The sequence below is a fragment of the Danio rerio genome, chromosome 6 (assembly GCF_052040795.2).
Source record: "Danio rerio strain M-AB ecotype USA chromosome 6, GRCz13ab, whole genome shotgun sequence".
Classification (NCBI taxonomy): Eukaryota; Metazoa; Chordata; class Actinopteri; order Cypriniformes; family Danionidae; genus Danio; species Danio rerio.
Window position 1 is genome coordinate 56,434,651 of NC_141026.1, and position 19,543 is coordinate 56,454,193.

At 36.7% G+C, this 19,543-nt stretch overlaps 4 protein-coding genes across 7 annotated transcripts in view; 2 read left to right on the forward strand and 2 right to left on the reverse strand.

The window, feature by feature from the left end:
• slc12a5a (solute carrier family 12 member 5a) overlaps positions 1 to 19,543 on the reverse strand; it is a 2,560,186-nt gene that overhangs the window by 392,257 nt on the left and 2,148,386 nt on the right. The gene's annotated exons all lie outside the window — the stretch shown is intronic.
• Positions 1 to 19,543, forward strand: part of anks1ab (ankyrin repeat and sterile alpha motif domain containing 1Ab) — a 413,081-nt gene that overhangs the window by 87,136 nt on the left and 306,402 nt on the right. The window lies entirely within an intron of this gene.
• Positions 1 to 19,543, forward strand: part of adora3a.1 (adenosine A3 receptor a.1) — an 80,744-nt gene that overhangs the window by 9,350 nt on the left and 51,851 nt on the right. The window lies entirely within an intron of this gene.
• Positions 3,965 to 10,850, reverse strand: sys1 (SYS1 golgi trafficking protein). Its single transcript, NM_200010.2, has 4 exons — positions 10,708 to 10,850; positions 8,699 to 8,933; positions 4,829 to 4,896; positions 3,965 to 4,755 (listed from the first exon to the last, which is right to left on the reverse strand). Exons 2-4 carry the CDS (start codon positions 8,858 to 8,860, stop codon positions 4,515 to 4,517), a joined length of 471 nt encoding a protein of 156 aa, NP_956304.2. The 5' UTR covers positions 8,861 to 8,933; positions 10,708 to 10,850; the 3' UTR covers positions 3,965 to 4,514.

A 19,543-nucleotide genomic window follows, 5' to 3' on the forward strand; every position in this document is an offset into this window, starting at 1 on the left:
GCACGCGCGCGCCGCCGCGTGTTTGGGAGTGTTTATCGCCTGCTCACGTTTACGCATTTATTCCATAGTTAATGGATGGAAGTTTTTGCTATCAAAATTAAAATGAAAATTCAAACGCATAAAAAGACCAAATGATAAATCAAATGCTCAAAACAACTACCCGAATGATATACCAAATGCTCGAACTGTCAATATTAAATCAAAATGCATTCTCAAATGAGAAATCAGTATTTGATCTTTAATTTTCATTATCAACACAGCATAGGGTGGAAGTTTCATGGTAATGTAATATTTCCTGCAGTATAAACATTTTATTGACGTACCTGTACAGTTGCAATACATTACACTTTGACTAATTCTCATTAATGTGATGATTAAAAAAAAAGGAAAATGTATTATTATATACCGCTGCATTGTATTACAACAAAGAATTATTTATTATCACAACCAGGAATAATAAAACTTGCATTAACCTTCTTCTTGGAAAATGAAACCCAGACTTTTCATTGATTCATAGTCTACATATATTTTGTAATCTTGACAGGCTTTTATTGCATAAATACCACAAGATATTTGTGAAAGGGCATGTAATAGGGCTGGATGATATTGAAAAAATCTGATATTGCGATATTTTTCTGCCATAAATATTGTGATTTAAATAATTAAGATGGTTTAAATAACGCTTTGACAGTTTTCTGGGGAGTTTTCAAGAACAGATATGGAATAATCACAACACAAAAAAATTGTCTGCTTTTTAATCCAAATATCTAAAAAATTATTGGTAACACTTTATTTTGATGGTCCATTTGAGTATTAGTAGACTGTCTGCTTAATATCTGATGATACTGCTCCTTCAACAGACATTAAACTGACTATTAGAAACTTGGCAAGTACAAACGGACCATCAAAATAAAGTGTGACAGACGACATCTTTTACATCAGATTGTGCATTTTCTCGCACAGCTGGATGCTGGACTCATGAAAATAATTGTTTGTACTGGACAAAACTAATTAGCTGAAGTCCCACTGAAGCGACAGCCAACAGAAGATTCGGCTTGGTCTTAAAGCCTTTTTTGAGGGGTTATTTTCTCTATTTATGTTGGCTTAGCAGTCAAAATAGGATAAATGAGCTCATGTATGGGACAAATTCTGGACAGGGTATACAGAACTTCTTAAGTTGAATTTAATACCTTTTACTACATTTTTTAATACCTTCAAAAAAACGTTTTTAATACAAGCACGATTTAAAGCTGCAACTGTAGTGGTGTAAATGAAATATCTTTCCAAATGAAATAACATATTGCTGATAACATATACATTTAAGTAAAGGAGAGGGATTAATCAAGATGTCACAATGGGCTTTTGTCCATAGTTTTTAATCAATGTTATATATGTCATCAATGTCAATAGCCGCTCTACTAAGAACAGTTCTATACGGTTACGGTTGTCTCTCCACTGAGCCTGGAACGGCACGGCACGATTACAAACAGTTCTCGGGCCGGAAGTCTAGGCATGGTTGAAAACCAGCAAACCAACATCACCTCACATAATACCGCTCATGTCCTACTCTCAACATAAATCCATGCAAATTTTAGACTAAAGGCCTGCACTTACCACAAATTGAAAAATGTTTCTAAAAAATTGGGCTTGAAAATGTAATACCTCTTCAGATGATGTTTATTACTTTTTAATGCCCTTTATTTTGGCTAATTTCATTTACTACCTTTTACAACCCCGTGGACACCCTGTTATAACAAAGAATTTCTTACCAGAAATAATAATAAAAAAAAAATGCATTAACGTTTCTTGGGAAAACATTCTTTCTCAAAATGAAGCCCAGACTTTTTATTGACTTATTATCAACATATTTTTCTAAACTTGACAGGTTTTTTATTATATAAAACACAGTCTATTTGTAAAAGTGCATGAAATAGGGCTGCAGGATATTGAAAAAAAATCAGATATTGCGATGAATAATTTTTCTGCAATAAATATTGTGATATGTTTAAATAGCAGGCGACGCAGTGGCACCTTAGGTAGTGCTGTTGCCTTACAGCAAGAAGGTCGCTGGGTCGATCCTCGGCTCAGTTGGTGTTTCTGTGTGGAGTTTGCATGTCCTCCCTGCGTACGTGTGGGTTTCCTCCAGGTGCTCCGGTTTCCCCCACAGTCCAAAGACATACGATACAGGTGAATTGGGTAAGCTAAATTGTCTGTAGTGTATGAGTGTGTGGATGTTTCCCAGAGATGGGTTGCGACTAGAAGGGCATCTGCTGCATAAAAATGTGCTGGATAAGTTGGCGACCCGGTTTAATAAAGGGACTAAGCCGACAAGAAAATGAATGAATGAATGATGATGTTTTAATAGCTCTATTTGACGGTTTTCTGGGGAGTCTATCCGTTTTCAAGAACAAAAATGGAATAATCACAACACAAAAAATTATTTTCTTCCTTTGCTTTGTCTCATTTTTAGTCCAAATATCTAATAACTCTTGAATCAAGTAAAAATATTGTTTTCAAATTCAGAAGAAACAAGACCAAATGAAGAGTTTTTCCTTAAAACAAGCTAAATTATCTGCCAGTGGGGTAGGCATGGGCTGGTATATGATTCTGATGGTATGATAACCTTGGATAAAAATATTGTGGTGGTTTCACGGTATTGTGATTACTGCTCTAAAATATATTCTTTTAAATGTCTGGGTAAAAGATAAAAATTTTTTTGGAACAATATGGTTTACTTTGAGAAACATTTTAAATAGTTATAACAATAAACATGTCAGGCTACTAATTCAAATAAATCAATCATTAGTTTTCAAAAACACTGATTTCTTTACCATTTAAAACGGCATCTCTGGATACCTTATTTCAGATACTGCTGTTTAAAAAACATTTTAAAAAATGTACATATGCAGTAACAACGGTATAACAGACAATTTTGGTGGTTTTAAAACCTTGACTCTTGTAAACCGCGGTATACCTTGAAAACGGTTATCATCCCAAGCCTACAGTGGGGAAGAAATATAATCATGTTTTTGCTTTGAAATGTTGATATTTAGACTAAAAACAAGACAATTTCTTTTCTTTTACTAAATTTTATAAAGTCTAAACTTATATAAAGTTTATAAAATAAAAATAAAGTAATTAAATACAATTCTGTAGCTCCTGTTCAACTCTAATCCAGACTCAACATTGCTTATCTTGCGATGAAACTATTGCAGATGCACACATTGCGATATCAATGCTGAAACGATATATTGTGAAGCCCTTGCATGTAGAAGTGCAAAATCTTCAGAATGCAACATGTTACACACTTCTACTTGTTTTAAGCCTGAAGCATGGCAGTGTGGTCTGAAAGTGTCAGACAAACAGGATGCTGCTAGTTTATTAGCGGAGAACAAACTATTGACAATTAACAGGTTAAGGCTCACATTTTTGACAAATGGAAATGCTTGACAGTTTACCCAGATATCACAGTTTCTAATTTATTTCACAGTTTGCATACTTGTGACCCAGTTTAATTCTTTAATGTTTCATTCATTTATTTTCCTTCGATTTAGTCTCATTTATAAGGGGTCGCCACAGCAGAATGAACCACCAGCTATTACAGCATATGTTTACGCAACGGATGCTCTTTAAGCCACAACCCAGTATCAGGAAACACCCACACACTGTCACATTCGCACACCATGGCTAAACTTGTTTACCCAGTTCACCTATAGCGCATGTCTGGACTGTAGGGGAAACCAGAGCACCCAGAGAAAACCTACGTGAGCACCGGGGAGAACATGCAAACTCCACACAGAAACGCCAACTTGCCTTGGTAGGACTCAAACAAGTGACCTTCTAGCTGTGAGGTGACAGTGCTAACCACTGAGCCACCATGACACCTTCCTTAATGTCACATTTCTGCCTACCTTTGGAATAACATGCTCTGAGCAGGAACACACGTTAAGAAAATTAATAGCGCCAATTTCTAATTCCATGTTTATTTGAAACTCATTTAACAAAGCGCAGTTGAGAACAGAGAAACTCTGCTGTATGTAATAATTAAACACGTTAGCTTGATAAAACATGAAAACCGCATGTACTGTACAAACAACACTGTATTCCTTTCAAATGGATGAGGAACCGTTTTCCAAACATTTTAATTTAGCTAAAGATATACACATCAAGACACAATTGTTTCTGTAAAGCAAACCATCGCTTTCATATTTTCAGTAGCCGTCTGTGAATGATAAAAAGAGTTGGTCCTAAATAAGTATAATCACAATAGTCCTTTTGAAATGCCATAATGACGGTTGAGGAAAACATTATGCAACATCTTCGAAAACCAATCTCACATCATCTTAACCTGTCATCCGCATTAAATACAGTGATGTGACCAATACATCACTGGAAATCCTAGTCCTTTCTGCTCATCCTGGAAACCCCCAGCAGCAGCATTAGTCAACACAGCAGCCCTGCCGATGCGGCGACCTCACAAACACCAGCAGTGGCATGTATGTTGGTTAAAGTCCTCACAGGTTGGATTTGGGTGCCGTGTTGACAGGAATGGCTCTGAGCTCTGTCCGCATGCACAAGTACTCGCCAATGACTGCCATGAGAGCCATGCAGGCCACGTTTACTAACCACCACGACAGGGCAGCCGGGAGGTGTGCATTATAGATCCAACAGCCAATCATGTGGAAGAAATGCACCGTTACTGTGAAGTCCAGACACTGCTTTCCCCGTCGGATGAAAAACCACAGGCCAAAAGCGCTGAGGAAGACAAACAGAGCCGAGAATGATGCAAGATGCAGATAATATAACCGGCACATTCATATGAACTTACCATGTCAGAGAATTGAGAATGAATGCCATCATCGACAAGCGACCATGTGTTGTTGAGAAGCCCAGAACCTTTAAAGAAATTAAACTAGTTATCTGAAGGAATGGCTTGAGAATATTTTAGCAGTCTTCAAAGATGGTTTGATTCAAAAACTCTTATGCAATTGGCTTGATAGTGTGGTTCTTTCGAGTTTCTCAATACTGCGATCTGCTTTAAATTGAGGTAAAGTTGGTTTCATATTCGCACACTGGCTCAGTGACAACTTGTGACATGCTCCCTTATATTGCATGGTTTCCGCTGCATCCATTCTTCCATGGCGGGGCGCCACGCCAAAATTGATCCTACCACGGCTACATAACAGCTTTTCATTCAAAACACTCAGTCCTGTTTTTTTTTAAATAGCGGGTTATAATCCCACCAAAACGTATTGAAAGGTAAGTGAATTATAACAGCACAAACTTTTCTGTATCCGTATTAGTGCTGTGCGTTATTTGATTAACCCTTTAAAGTTGCGTGCTGACTGACTGACTGACTGAGGCCAGCAAACACGACGTAAAGCCGTTTCACTTTACTTCAGGACGCATTAATACCGATCTGTAGATTTATTGGAGGCATTTATAAATATTCCTAGCACATCTAATAAATGTTGTAGACATACTCACTACATAAACTCACTAAATCACACTTCAGAAGCGTTTATTTGAGAGCGCATAACAAGATCTGCGCTTGTGCAGTCTATATTTGAGGGGGCGTGCGGTGCAAGAAATTTTGTGCTCGTAGGCTTGTACATAAATGCGATCTCGACTTGTAATACTGTGCTCACGACATTTGTCATCGAAATAACGCCACAGGTAGTTGATAGATCTGTGTAAAAAAGGCCTGCCGCCACATCTGGAAAAAATCCTGGAGGAAACGCTGTATTGTTTACCATATATATATATATATATATATATATATATATATATATATATATATATATATATATATATATTAAGGGTGGAGCCGAACCCGAATACGGTATTCGGAAAGGCACGAATAGCGTGTTTTTACGAATACTTGATTCAAACAAATACTTGAAAAATTATTTGTATTCGGGAGCAAGAAAAACACTATATCAAAAAGCAGCGTTTCCTCATGAGACCACAGTGCATGCCCGCGTGAGTGAGTGAGAGAGAGTGAGAGAGAGAAAGAGAGAGAGAGAGAGAGAGAGAGAGAGAGAGGCAAAACGCGCCAAAGCCCGAAACTGAAAGCGAGACGTGACTTTTAAGGGGTTGTTTCATATGGATTTATTAATCATTCTTACTGTTCAGTGATCGCAAACTGCCGTAGTTTATTAAAGACGCAAACCTCTCACTGCACGTCAGCTGCACGCCTTCAGCAGATCTCCTCACTCCTGCAGCACGAGAGCTTTATGATTGTTTATGCGCGCCAAAAGTGGCGGATCTGTCCGGTAAAATATCTGACTGCGTGTCACCGCATCCCTAAGGACTGTTTGGCGAAATATTTGACTGCATGTCACTGCATAACAAACGACTGAAAGGATATAACTAGAGAACTCTCCACTGTGCTACTGGGTGAAAGCGTATGGCAAGCCGTTTTAGCATTTAAACCTTGTTCAGACTATCCATAAATATATTTAGAGATATCTCTAATTATATTTTGACTTGTCATAATTATAATTCGACTAGTCAGATTGGAAATATCTGCAAATATATTATGATAGACTAGTCATATTCCTCCATTGACTTCCATTGAAAAATATTTGCAGATATCTCTAAATAAGTTGATTAGTCACAATTGTAATTAGATATATCTCCAAATGAATTTTGACTAGTCAAAAATCCAATTCAAGATATCTACAACTGTAATTAGACTTTTAGTAAATTAATTAGAGATATCTTCAAATATATTTGTAAATATCTCTAAATATGATGAATTAAAGATATCTCTAAATGTATTATGACTCGTAAAAACTCAGAGATATCAATTACAATTGTTACTAGTCAAAATTCATCTGATTTCGTACTAGTACAATTGTAATTGCAGACATGTCTAATTGTCATTCTGAGTAGTGGAATTATAATTATGAATAGTCAAAATATAATCAGAGATATCTCTAATATATTTATGGAGTCAGAACAAAGATTTAAATGCTAAAAAGGCTTGCCATAGAGAGCGCTTCTCACTGAACAGAGCACCGCGCAACCTTCTATGTAATGTATTATCACATGCACTAAAAGCATCAACACAGCCACATTCTGCCCCAGCAAGTCAGTTTCAAACATAAAAAAAACAAACAAACAAACTTTGTGTCTTTTTTGTGGCTGGCAGATGATAATAGCAGGGCTGTATCTTTTAGTATTATATAGAATACTTTTGTTCTGCCAGATCTCCCAGGCAGGGTTTTATTTAGATTTATTTAGTTAATATTAGTTTTTTGAATTCTGTCCATTGGAAAGAAGTTCTTTCAGAAGAAGAACAGTTTTTTGAAGTATTATTTGTTTTTATTCTGTCTATTCAGTGTCCTTCAACAAGAACGGTGGTGGTGGGGTTCATAATATTCACAATGGTATTTTATTAGTTGTTGGTTTAACCATGGATGAGATAATGGCTTCTTTGTTATTTTCTTTTCAATGACATTTCTTATCACATGTTCAAAAACAACAGCCAATATTGCATATCTATAATTTATATAATGGGTATAATTAAACAATACTTTCACTATAACGTAAATTAGAAGTGTAATAGAAAAAATATATATTTTTGCGCCATTTTGAATTTTACTCGAATACAAATACAAATACTTTCCCCCCCTCAACAAATACAAATACAAATACCGGCTGCTCCGCACATCCCTAATATATATATATATATATATATATAGCCTAAATTATAATCAATATTAATATATATGTTATGTACCTACATCATAGCTGCAATGTTGCATATTATGGTTTACAGCAGAGGTTTAGAATCTTGGTCCTGAAAGTCCGGTGTCCTGCAGATTTTAGCTCCAACCCCAATCAGACACACCTGGGCTAGCTAATCAAGCTTTTAAGCTGTGGTCACACTGGACTTTTCTCCCCATAGACTTCCATTCATACACACGCAAATTCGTCAGACCGTTATGCCATTTAATGGACCTTTTAACATTTGTGGCTTCGGACATTATTGGGATATTCTTTTAAATCTGGAAGCATTAACAACGTATAACGAAATGTATACCGTTATTGTTTAATGTGGAAAATAATTATCGAGATTTGATCATCCAAAATTTCTAATTATGTCAGATTAATCATGGAATTAAAAAAACACAGACAATAACGCCTAAATAAATATGCTTTCATCAGTGGTTTTGTTACAGATAGCTGATATACAGTGTCTAAATAAATCACAATAATTTGAAATAATGACTTTTTGTCATACACCCTGAAATAAAATCACACTGCAAATAACTTTTCCAGCTTTTGAAATTCAGCTTTTTTTATTTGTATAGCGCTTTTACAATGTAGATTGTGTCAAAGAAATGTTTTTGTAGCCTTCTTCTTACCTTTGCCTTTCTACAACTTTATCCCGAAGGTCTTTTAACTGCTGGGTGTAATTTAAGTAAAGGTACGAATGTTCACAGGGTAAAGTGATTTTTCTATAGGCACTGTATATCCAAGCGAATCGAAATGCGAGTTAAAATGAGAACATGTTAATTACAATCAAACTAAAATCTGTCAATAGCCAGCTCTAAATTATTATAGCTCAAATGCATCATCACATTAATCATAATCTTCATTACAGAAAAATGTTTAGCTAAAAATGAAGAGAGATCCAGACAATTATATATGTCTCAGATGCTTTTGTTCCATTTGGACAATTAGTTACCTCATAACTGAATATCTGGTCCAGTGATCTACTGGTCTGGACCAAACCATCAACACCGGCCAGCCATAAGCCCAAGAAGCTGTAGTAGATGCATTGCATGAGAACAATCTGGGAGATGATGAGGACTGGATCCCAGACATAACTGCGGAAATGACTGGCCATCTCGCAGGAGAAGAAGGGGACAACACACGTCCCCGAACCAGCTTACCTGGAGCCCCAATTATTAAGTTTTAACCTGTTAATGACAAAACAATAACAGTGCATTGTGTTCAGTTTGCTTTCAAGACCTCTCCAGTAACAACACTGAGGTAAAATTGGTTTTATATTCAGACATTCGTTCATTTTTGACCAGTGACCACTTGTATCCCTATATTGTTTACCACACTACTTTTTGACTTGGATCTTAATATTTGTGGATGGATTCTGGATCTTGTAGTAGGACGGCTACAGTTGGTCAGAGTCAATGGTGCTCTTTTTGACTGTCAGTATTGTTCCACAGGGTCTCCTCAAGGTTGTTGCCTCTCTCCTCTTATGTTCATCATGTATACTAATGATTGTCGGAGTACGTACGTACTGTCATATCATAAAATATGCTAATGAGTTAGCGATTGTGAGTCTCCATGATCAGGAAGGATTTGGGGCATGGTCCTGTTGTGGAAGAATTTACTTCCTGGTGTAAATAAACAAAACTCATGGAGATAGATCACAGGAAGGCTTCTCCTACCGCCAGCATAAGAACTATTAAAGGTTTGGATATTGAAATTGTTGACACGCATAAATATTTAGGGGTCGTTATCGACAACATGTTGACATTCCAACCTAACACCAAGGCAGTCTATAAAAAAGTTCAACAAAGACTGTTTTTTTCTGAGGAAACTTAAATCTTGTCAGGTTTGTACCTCTATGATGACACTGTTTTAAAAACTATGTATTCATCTGTTTCATGATGAATGTTTCATCTTTCTGCATTGTAGCTAGGTATGATAATCTGAGTCTGTCAAATAAGAACAGGTTGAGTAGGCTTGTGAAGGTCGCATGCCAGATCATCGGTTTAACCAAACTGGTCCAATGGTGATTTACCATAATTGCGTAATAAATAGAGCTCAGGGTATCTTATGCACCCTGAATCACCAATTGTACTCTGTGTTTCAGCTGCTTCCATCAGGATGTAGTTTTAGAGTTCCTATTTATAGGACAAATAGAATCAGAAATTATTTTATAATGGTGGCCATTAGGTCACTAAATGAGTCCAGCAGGGAGGGAGATGCATCTAAAAAAAAATGAAGTATGCTTTGTGGTAATATTTTCCTAATGTGTACATGGAACTTTGCCTGTGTTATGACACTTCACTGAAATTTTAATTTCCCTAAACGTAATATTTAAATATTTGGTCCGAAAAAGCATGCAAATATGACTTTAAAACAACATTAGCACTATTTATTTGACTTAACGGTGTTGTACTTTAATAGCCATTGGCTGCTAATATGATTTCCCTATTTAGAATTGGTAAAGAATACTTTTATGAAGTTATATTATCATGGAGAAAGTCTGAATGTGCGAATATAAAACCAGCTTATAACCTTATTATGTAGATACCATGGTAAATATAAAATGACACTTCCGAGAATATTCAAAAACGTATTATTTTCAAAGTAACCACAAACACGCAGATTAATCAAGTAATATAAATTCAATAAAAACTAAATCAATGTAGTATAACCAAGTAACCACCGTTGTTGAGCTTCGTTGGACAACATAAACACTGGTTAGCATTCATAACGTTACTAAAGCCAATAACGAGATCTTACGTCCTTACAAAATCCTTACATACTTAAATAATCATTTACTGATAATGACTATAATGTAATCCCAATGTCGTAACATTAGTCAACATGTAAACATAAACACCGTGGCATTATTAGCATTCGCTAACGTTAGCTAAAACAGCGCTGACTAGCGACTTAGCTGACATTGGTCTGTTAGAATTATAATGCTATGAAAACACAAACCTTGATTAAGAGACATCCGTAATGTGATCTAAAGCTCGGTTCAGTCGCTGACAGGGGAAGATTAGGGTTAAGTAACGCTTTATGTCAAGGCTAGTAACATTAAGTTCAACCGGATGCGAAACTTTGAGCAGTGTGATGTCATCATCTGTGTGTCACGAGGAGCTGATTCGATGCTTCAGGTTGACTCACTGCTCAAATCTTATATTTATTTATTTATTTATTTTATTGCTGAAACCAGCAACATATATACCTACATACATACATACATAATAGTACATAAAACAAAAATGACAGAATCAATCAACAAATGACATTGACAAAATGTACAGTATGAAACAATAAAAAAACAAGAGATAAAGAGAAGAGAGAAAACAAAAAACATTAAAGATTTTTTGCAAATACAAGGGGTAATTTAAGAATCTTAAAAGCAAAGCATATTTTGGCAGTTTTTAAAGCTTTCTTATTAGACGATCCAGAAATCAACTTGACATAATTCTCCTTATTCTTAATGAAGACCACAAATGCAGGTTTACTATATGTGGATTTGCATTTTTGAATGTAAAATTTACTTAAGGAGATAATTAAATTGATTAAAAAAACATAATTTTCTTTTGTGGGATCCGATTTAAAATACCCCAAAATAATCATTTTCATTTGTATAGAAAATTCTATTAGAATCTTTACCTTAAAGAAATCTATATTAATCCAAAACTCCTGAACGTAATGACATGACTAAAACAAATGTACCACCGTTTCCTCAGCATTCACACAAAAGGAACAGTTTAAGTCGATGTCAACTCTAAACTTTTGTAAAAAACTTCTTGACAGGATAAAATCTATGGATCAGCTTTAAAGAAACCACTTTTACCTTATTTGTGAGAGAATTTTTGTTGTAGTGGGCAGATTTTCTCCTAGTTAAGATTATCATAAAGGTTCTTCCAAAAGAAGATACTGTGTGGAGTAGAGGTTAGATTTTCAAGAAATAGTGATCTTAATTTGTGATTTTTGTTTCTTCCAAAAAATAAATTTGACCGACAGGAGTGTCTCACTGCGCAAATCTTTCCGTATGTGTAACAACAAATAATGCATCAGATTCTTGGTACAGTATGAAGAACTGTTGTCTATTGACTCTGATTTGGTTGAGATAGCTTTCCTGTAATGCTCTTAATTTATTTATTTTTATACACTTGTATATGTAATTTACTTCTTTCTTTGTTTTGTTAGTCTTTTTTCTTTCTGCAGCTAATGTAGCTCGTATTTTCCCTCTTCTGTGTCTCTCTTATATTGATCTCCTGATTGTGGTTGTATATTTTCATTCTTAAATAAATAAAAAAAAAGATTTGATGCTTCAGATGACTGTGGTGTCCCTTTCTCATATGAAGAAGTTATGCATGTCTTCTTTACCATTTTCCCCCAAAGAATATGCCATTGTTTTTGATGCAAGATTGTGTTTTGTATTTAGTCAAATCTGGCCCTAAAGTTTCTTTAGATACTTTTATTTTCGACAACTCAAACCTTTTTGTTGACCAAACTCTTCTCAGTTCTATGTCAAACAAAGATATTCGCTTAGTTATTAATTGTTTTCAGATCTGTTTACTTGGCTGTTTGCATCGGTTTTTGGAATAATATATTTTGTGACATAGATTGAGAACAGTTCTGGCTTCTTCAGAACTGAATATTTTTATCTAATAAAGCTGTCAGTCTCAATTAAAATCGTTCTAATAAATAGCAAACTAGCTAAATTTAATAACAATATTTGCTCTAAATGCTCATTTTGTACTCAATATTACGCAACACTAACTCATTTACATTGGGAGTGTATTTACTGTAAAGTACTTTGGGTTGACTTTTCCAATTTTAATGAAAATTTATTTTTTTCCAAACCTTCATATTTCCCAAAAATTGTATTCCTTGGTTCCTTCTCAATGTACATTTATTATTAATTTACTACTTTTTCTAGCTAAATTTTTCATCCATAAATGTACATTTTCAAAGAAACACCCTTTTGTTTTTTTTATTTTCAGAAAGGATTTTGATTTATATGTGAACTCCTTAAAATACTCTCATAATTGTATTGCATGTAAAACTCTTCCTTGCTGTAATCTTTATTTATTTATGTCCTTTTTGTCTATTAATTCATATTGTGCTTTGTAAATGTTCTTTCTTGCATTATTCAATTATTCATTCATACATTTTTCTTTGGCTTAGTCCCTATATTCATTAGGGGTTGCCTCATCGGAATGAACCACCAACTTATTTAGCATATGTTTTAAACAGCGGGTGCCGTTCCAGCTGCAATCCAGTACTGGGAAACATCCATACACACTCATTCACACACACACACTACGGCCAATTTAGCTTATTCAGTTCTCCTACATCGCATGTGTTTAGACTGTGGGGGAAACCGGAGGAAACGCACGCCAACACGGGGAGAACATACAAACTCCACACAGCTCGAACCAGTGAACTTCTTGCTGTGAGGCGACAGTGCTAACCACTGAGCCACCATGTCGCCCATTATTACAATTATTATATACAATTGTTTTCTGATATAACTACCAGTTTTACTTACTTATTAATGTAAAGAGATTGGCTAAAGCGAAGCCAAATTGGGAATATTTTAATAAAGATATCAAACAATATGTACACCTACAATAAAATGCTATTTACTCATCATATTCCTGAAATGGTCTGAAAATTTTATTAGTTCTTTTTTGAATTACAGAAATCTTATTTCTGTTGAACAGTGGCGGACTGGCCATCTGGCAATTCTGGCAAATGCTAGAAGGGCCGGGCCATTTTTTAAATGTGGGCCTGTCAGCTATTTTTTTATTTATTTTTTTATATGTATTGTTTTTACGTGTAAGCAGCTTTTGATGATGATAATAGTAATAATAATAATTGGGTCCACTTCTGTTTATCGTATATCTACTGCCTCTTGGTCACATTTTTAGAAAATACAACATACAATTTCACTGTTATGCTGACGACACTCAACTCTACCTGTGCACCAAGCCCTCCTGTTCTTTTCCTCCTCCTGCTTTGAGCAGATGTTTAGCTGAAATAAAAATCTGGCTTTCAGCTAACTTTTTAAAATTAAACAGCGACAAAACTGAAGCTCTTCTCATCGGCACTAAAAGTGTTTTGGATAAAGCTAATAATTTCACTATAGACATTGATATCAGCACAATTTTTCCCTCTGTGCAGGTAAAGAGTTTGGGTGACATCTTGGATAGCACACTCTCATTTGAAGGTCACATCAATAATATTACACGTACTGCATATTTCCACCTGCGTAATATCACTTGTCTCCGCCCTCCTCTCACAACCAACAACAGCAGGGCCGGCCCAAGCCTTCAGGGGGCCCTAAGCAGGATTTTATTTGGGGCCCCCTTGGTGCAAACAATATATCTTCAATCCTTGATAATTCGCACACTATAAATTTAAAACACACATTATTCACTGTAGCTGTGTTGCTTACATCATAAAATATATGTTTTAAGACAATTCTAACTATTATTCTGCAGAAATAACTTCCCATTGTCAGTGTGGAATTGTCCAAAGTCAGTGTGGAAAACTGATTAATTAAATCAGATCTTTTGTAAATTTAGGTAAATATCTTGGCGCCTGAGTATGTAATGCGGTCAGAAATAACACTATAAATGGGCATATATTTTGTCCCACCACTAATCCACAACTCAACTAACTAAAACGAAAGTCACACAATAATTTCAAGCACTCTTGGGGGCCCCCTGGTGGCCACGGGGCCCTAAGCAGCCGCTTAGTTCGCTTATGCCTTGGGCCGGCTCTGAATAACAGCCTTTCATATCCACGCATTAGTTACTTCACGTCTTGACTACTGTAATGCACTTCTTTCAGGACTTCCTTCCAAATTTTTCCATAATCTCCAACTGGTTCAGAACCTTGCAGCTTGTGTCATCTCTAGGACCCCATCTCACGAGCATGTCACACCACTCCTCCATCAGCTTCACTGGCTTCCAGTAAAGTGTCGTGCTGATTTTAAAATATTACTTCTAACTTTCAAGGCATTTCATAATCTCGCTCCTCAATATCTCACTGAACTTCTCCATATGTACACCCCTTCTCGTACCCTTAGATCAGCCAACAACCCCACCTTGGTACCACCTCGCACTCGATTGAGCACAATGGCAGACAGATCCTTCAGCTCTATGGCTCCTCGACTATGGAACTCGCTTCTCCTAGATCAGTGGTTCTCAAACTTTTTTCACCATGTACCACCTCAGAAATAAATTGTCTCTCCAAGTACCACCATAATAACCAGTATTGAAATGAAGTAGCGTAGTTGGCCAATTAAGCAGCTACAGCACTGCACTGCTTGAAAACGAGTCATATTCATATTCATAGAATTTTTGATCGTTTTTGAAATGCATGTTGCATGTGCATATGACATATTTGTAAAACTCTTTGAAATCTACACATTAACTTGTATGTTGATTGGTAGGGAACCCGTTTTTCTCAGAGGATGTTAAGGTCAAGCTGACAAAACCTTGCTGCTCTCTGATACAAGTTTTATTTATGGAGAAATTAAAAAGCACTGCAGTGTTTGGGTGTTCTGTGTTTGTCTGAGATAACTAGTCTAACGAAATTGAGAGGCTGATCAGTCGGTTCTTGTCACTAGACTCGTGGTGCGACATTCTGAAAAGTTAAGATGTTTTCAACTGTGTACGCCTGGAATACGCAAGTGCGTCATGCTGCCGTTCTTACTCATTTTGCTAGCCTGTGGGTTAAATGTTGGCACTCAAGTGACCTACAGTAGACATAACAAGAGAATACAGTCATTTTTTTAAAATTTTTTTTTTTTTTTTTTCAAAATGAATGATTGTTCAGACTCGGAACGGAAATAATTAATGATTTTTTGTGCCGCCCGGTAAAAATTGACAGGTGCCGGTCTGTGGCCTGAGGGTTGGGGACCACCACTCTAGTGTGTATCTGCTCTGCAAGCACCATGCACCTCTTTCTCTACTAGTTCTGCGCCAGTTGGCACAGCGCTTTGATTGTAGGCATTAGAGAACAGCCAATGCTGATCACATCGGTGTTATCGTACACATCAAATGATTAAAATTGTGTTAATTTTTTCTTTCATTACTCAGTGATTCCTTCGTGTACCACTAGAAGTAAGCCTGCGTACCACTAGTGGTACACGTACCACAGTTTGAGAACCACTGTCCTAGATCTAAGGAGCAGTGATAGTCTTAACACTTTTAAATCACGTCTAAAGACCCATCTTTTTAAGCAGGCTTTTCTTTAACAATTTTTTTTATCATGTTTTAATTATGTTCTTTTATATTCGCTATTGTGTTTTAACCAGTTTGGTCAATGATTGTTTTTAGCAATGTTTAATTTGTTTTAGCATGTCTGTTGATGCTTATTGTAAGGCGACCTTGGGTGTCTAGAAAGGCGCCATTTACAAATAAAATGAATTACTATTATTATTATTATTATAAATGTAAGCATTGGCCCAATCAGCAACAACCGGCTGGTTTCGAGATGGGCCAACCCAATCAAAGGTTACGCAGACATAATCAAAATCTGGCAAGAATGTTAAACAAACAGTAAGTGCAACACAAGCTAATTGTCAGAGATGGACCATAAAAAAGGAAAGGCGGTGCTGAAAAGATAAAAGCAAAAAAAAAAAAAAGCCTCAAAAATCAGACGCTGCCAAATGCATAAAATTAACTGAACTAGTCTTGAAATGGGGGCAGCACAGAGGCGGAGTGGGTAGCACTGTCACCTCACAGCAAGAAGGTTGCTTGTTAGAGCCTTGGCTGGGTCAGTTGGTGTTTCTGTGTTTAGTTTGCATGTTCGTGTGGGTTTCTTCCTGGTTTTCCCCACAACAAGTCTAAACACGTGCTATTGACCTTATTCTAAAATGCGGAAGTGCGCCTGTTTTCGCGATTGTCTTAGAACTTCCGATTCAGTCACCTATGGAAGAAATGATTAGGAATAATAAACGGCAGAAAACGGTCAAACTACTTGCTCTACAAACAAATGTTTGCATGACTATACAGACCAAGTAGAATAATATAATAAGAAAATATCAAATTGCAACATCAAGCAGCGTAATGAGCAGTTTTTAACGTCAAAAAATGAATGGAAGTGAATGAGACCGGAAGTCTCTAGCCAAAAAGATTCAAATGGCAGCGCCCACTCGTCGGCGGAGAATAAGGTCAATAGGTGAGCTTCATTGTCCGTAGTGCATGTATGTGAATGTATGTGTATAGGGTTTGGGTTGCAGCTTGGAGGACATACGCTGCGTAAAACATATGCTGAATAAGTTAGCGGTTCATTCCGCTGTGGCGATCCCAGATTAATGAAGGGACAAAGCCGAAAAGAAAATGAATGATTGCATATATAAATTTGTTATAAATGGGTCACATACATTAAACGTTTAAATATCTATTACACTGTACATACAGTACTTCTTATATTATTTTACTATCTGTACACCAATATAAGTAGTGAATGTGCGTGTCCGTGAATGTGGCTGTTTCAGTGTGATAATGTGGGCTGGTGTGGCTACAGTGCCAGGGCTAATTTTTAGTCCCAGTCCGCCCCTGCTGTTGAACATTTATTTTCAAGAATATTGTTTAGCGGTAGGCTAGTCAGGGCGACACTGTGGCTCAGTGGTTAGCACTGTCGCCTGGGTTTCCTCCGGGTGCTCCGGTTTCCCCCACAAGTCCAAATACATACACTATAGGTGAATTGGATTAACTAAATTGGCCGTAGTGTGTAAGTGTGTGTGAATGCGAAAATATATGGGTGTTTCCAAGTACTGGGTTGCAGCTGGAAAGGCACCCTCTGCATAAAACATATGCCGGAATACTTTGCAGTTCATTCCGCTGTGGCGACCCCTGATAAATATGGCATTAAGCCAAAGGACACCCATAGTATGAAAAAATACTGTGGCACTAAATCTGTCCACCAGTTTCTAATGTTCTTCAAAACATCTTACACTTAAATAAATTAGAACTGATGAGTAAATGTATATTTTTTGGGTGAGCTATTGCTTTAAATTAAGTAAAATAAGTTGCTATTTGTCATATGGCTGTTGTTTTAATTCAGTTTTCTATGTGTTGTTGCTGAAATGTTAGAGTAGTATTTTTTGGTTGTGTTTTGAGTGGTTGCTACTGTTGCCTTTAGACTTAGCTGATGTAATCGACATGGTCGATAAGAAGTTGCTAGTGGTTTACTTTTAGAAGTTTGTCAAGCCAAAATAATGCTTCAAGATTTCAGAATGATAGGCCTTGTTGTGTTTTCTTCTTTTCTCACTTACTTGTTTACTGACTGACATGAAGTTCACATTTGTTGTGATGTCTGTAACATGTCTCGTGCTTGGCCAGAGTTTCCTCTTGTCTCGCTTGTTGTGGCAGTCAGTCTGTGGTCAGTCAGTTGGTTTGTCGTCTGATTGAGCCTGAGAACCAAAACCATTCACCCTTCTAGGACTCATCTTTCTCACCATGTAAACAAATGGGTATTTATTGATCGTGATGTATTTTAATTAAGTCATCAGTTCATTGGCAGACTGGGACAGTGTATTATTGGTTAACTGGAACAGTCATCAAAAATATTCATTCATTCATTCTCTTGTTGGCTTAGTCCCTTTATTAATCTGGGGTCGCCACAGCGGAATGAACCGCCAACTTATCCAGCAAGTTTTTACGCAGCGGATGCCCTTCCAGCCACAACCCATCTCTGGGAAACATCCACACACACTCTCATACACTACGGACAATTTTAGCCAACCCAATTCACCTGTACCGCATGTCTTTGGACTGTGGGGGAAACCGGAGCACCCGGAGGAGACCCACACGAAGGCAGGGAGAACATGCAAACTCCACACAGAAACGTCAACTGAGCCGAGGTTTGAACCAGCGACCCAGCGACCTTCTTGCTGTGAGGCGAACGTGCTACCCACTGCGCCACTGCCTCGCCCTATCAAAAATATATAAAATTAAAATTTGGTATGTAAAACAAATTGACAACTTTGTCTTGTTTCAAAGCTCTGAGTCTCTTTCTTTTGCCAAACACAAAAGAAGTCATTTTTAAAGAATGATGAAAACCTGTAACCATACACTACCCGACAAAAGTCTTGTCGCCTATCCGAGTTTTAGGAACATCAAATAATAACTTGACTTCTAGTTGATCATTTGGTATCACAAGTGGCTTATATGAAAAGCAAAGGCCTCTAGATTACGCTTCTTTTACCAAAATAAAATATGATCATGCCTTGATTTTTATAGATTAATTAGGACAGTCAGATCTGACTTTGCTCAGACAAAAGTCTTGTCACTGAACAGAAATAATGTACAGAATAGAATACAAAGTCATGCTGCAGTGGAGACAGATTGAATACTGTGCCTGACTACCATTAGCTCCATCTCTGCAATGACTCCAATCACTTATTAATAAAGTCATCTGGAACAGCAAAGAAAGCGTTCTTGCAGGACTCCCAGAGTTCATCAAGATCCTTTGGATTCATCTTCAATGCCTCCTCCATCTTACCCCAGACATGCTCAATAACGTTCATGCCTGGTGACTGGGCTGGCCGATCCTGGAGCTCCTTGACCTTCTTTGACCTTCAGGTTTTATAAGAAACTTAATCCTTCTCTTATGACGTCGGTTTGGTGGATTGGATGATATATGCTTAGCAACACCCCTCGTATCATTAGTTTGAGTAAATGATGAGAGAAATGGATGATACTATATTTCATGTGTGTTTGAATTTGCTGTAAAGCTGTGACATAATTCTGTCCTTTTAAGAAGTATAATAAATACAGTCTGCCTACAAGCAAGA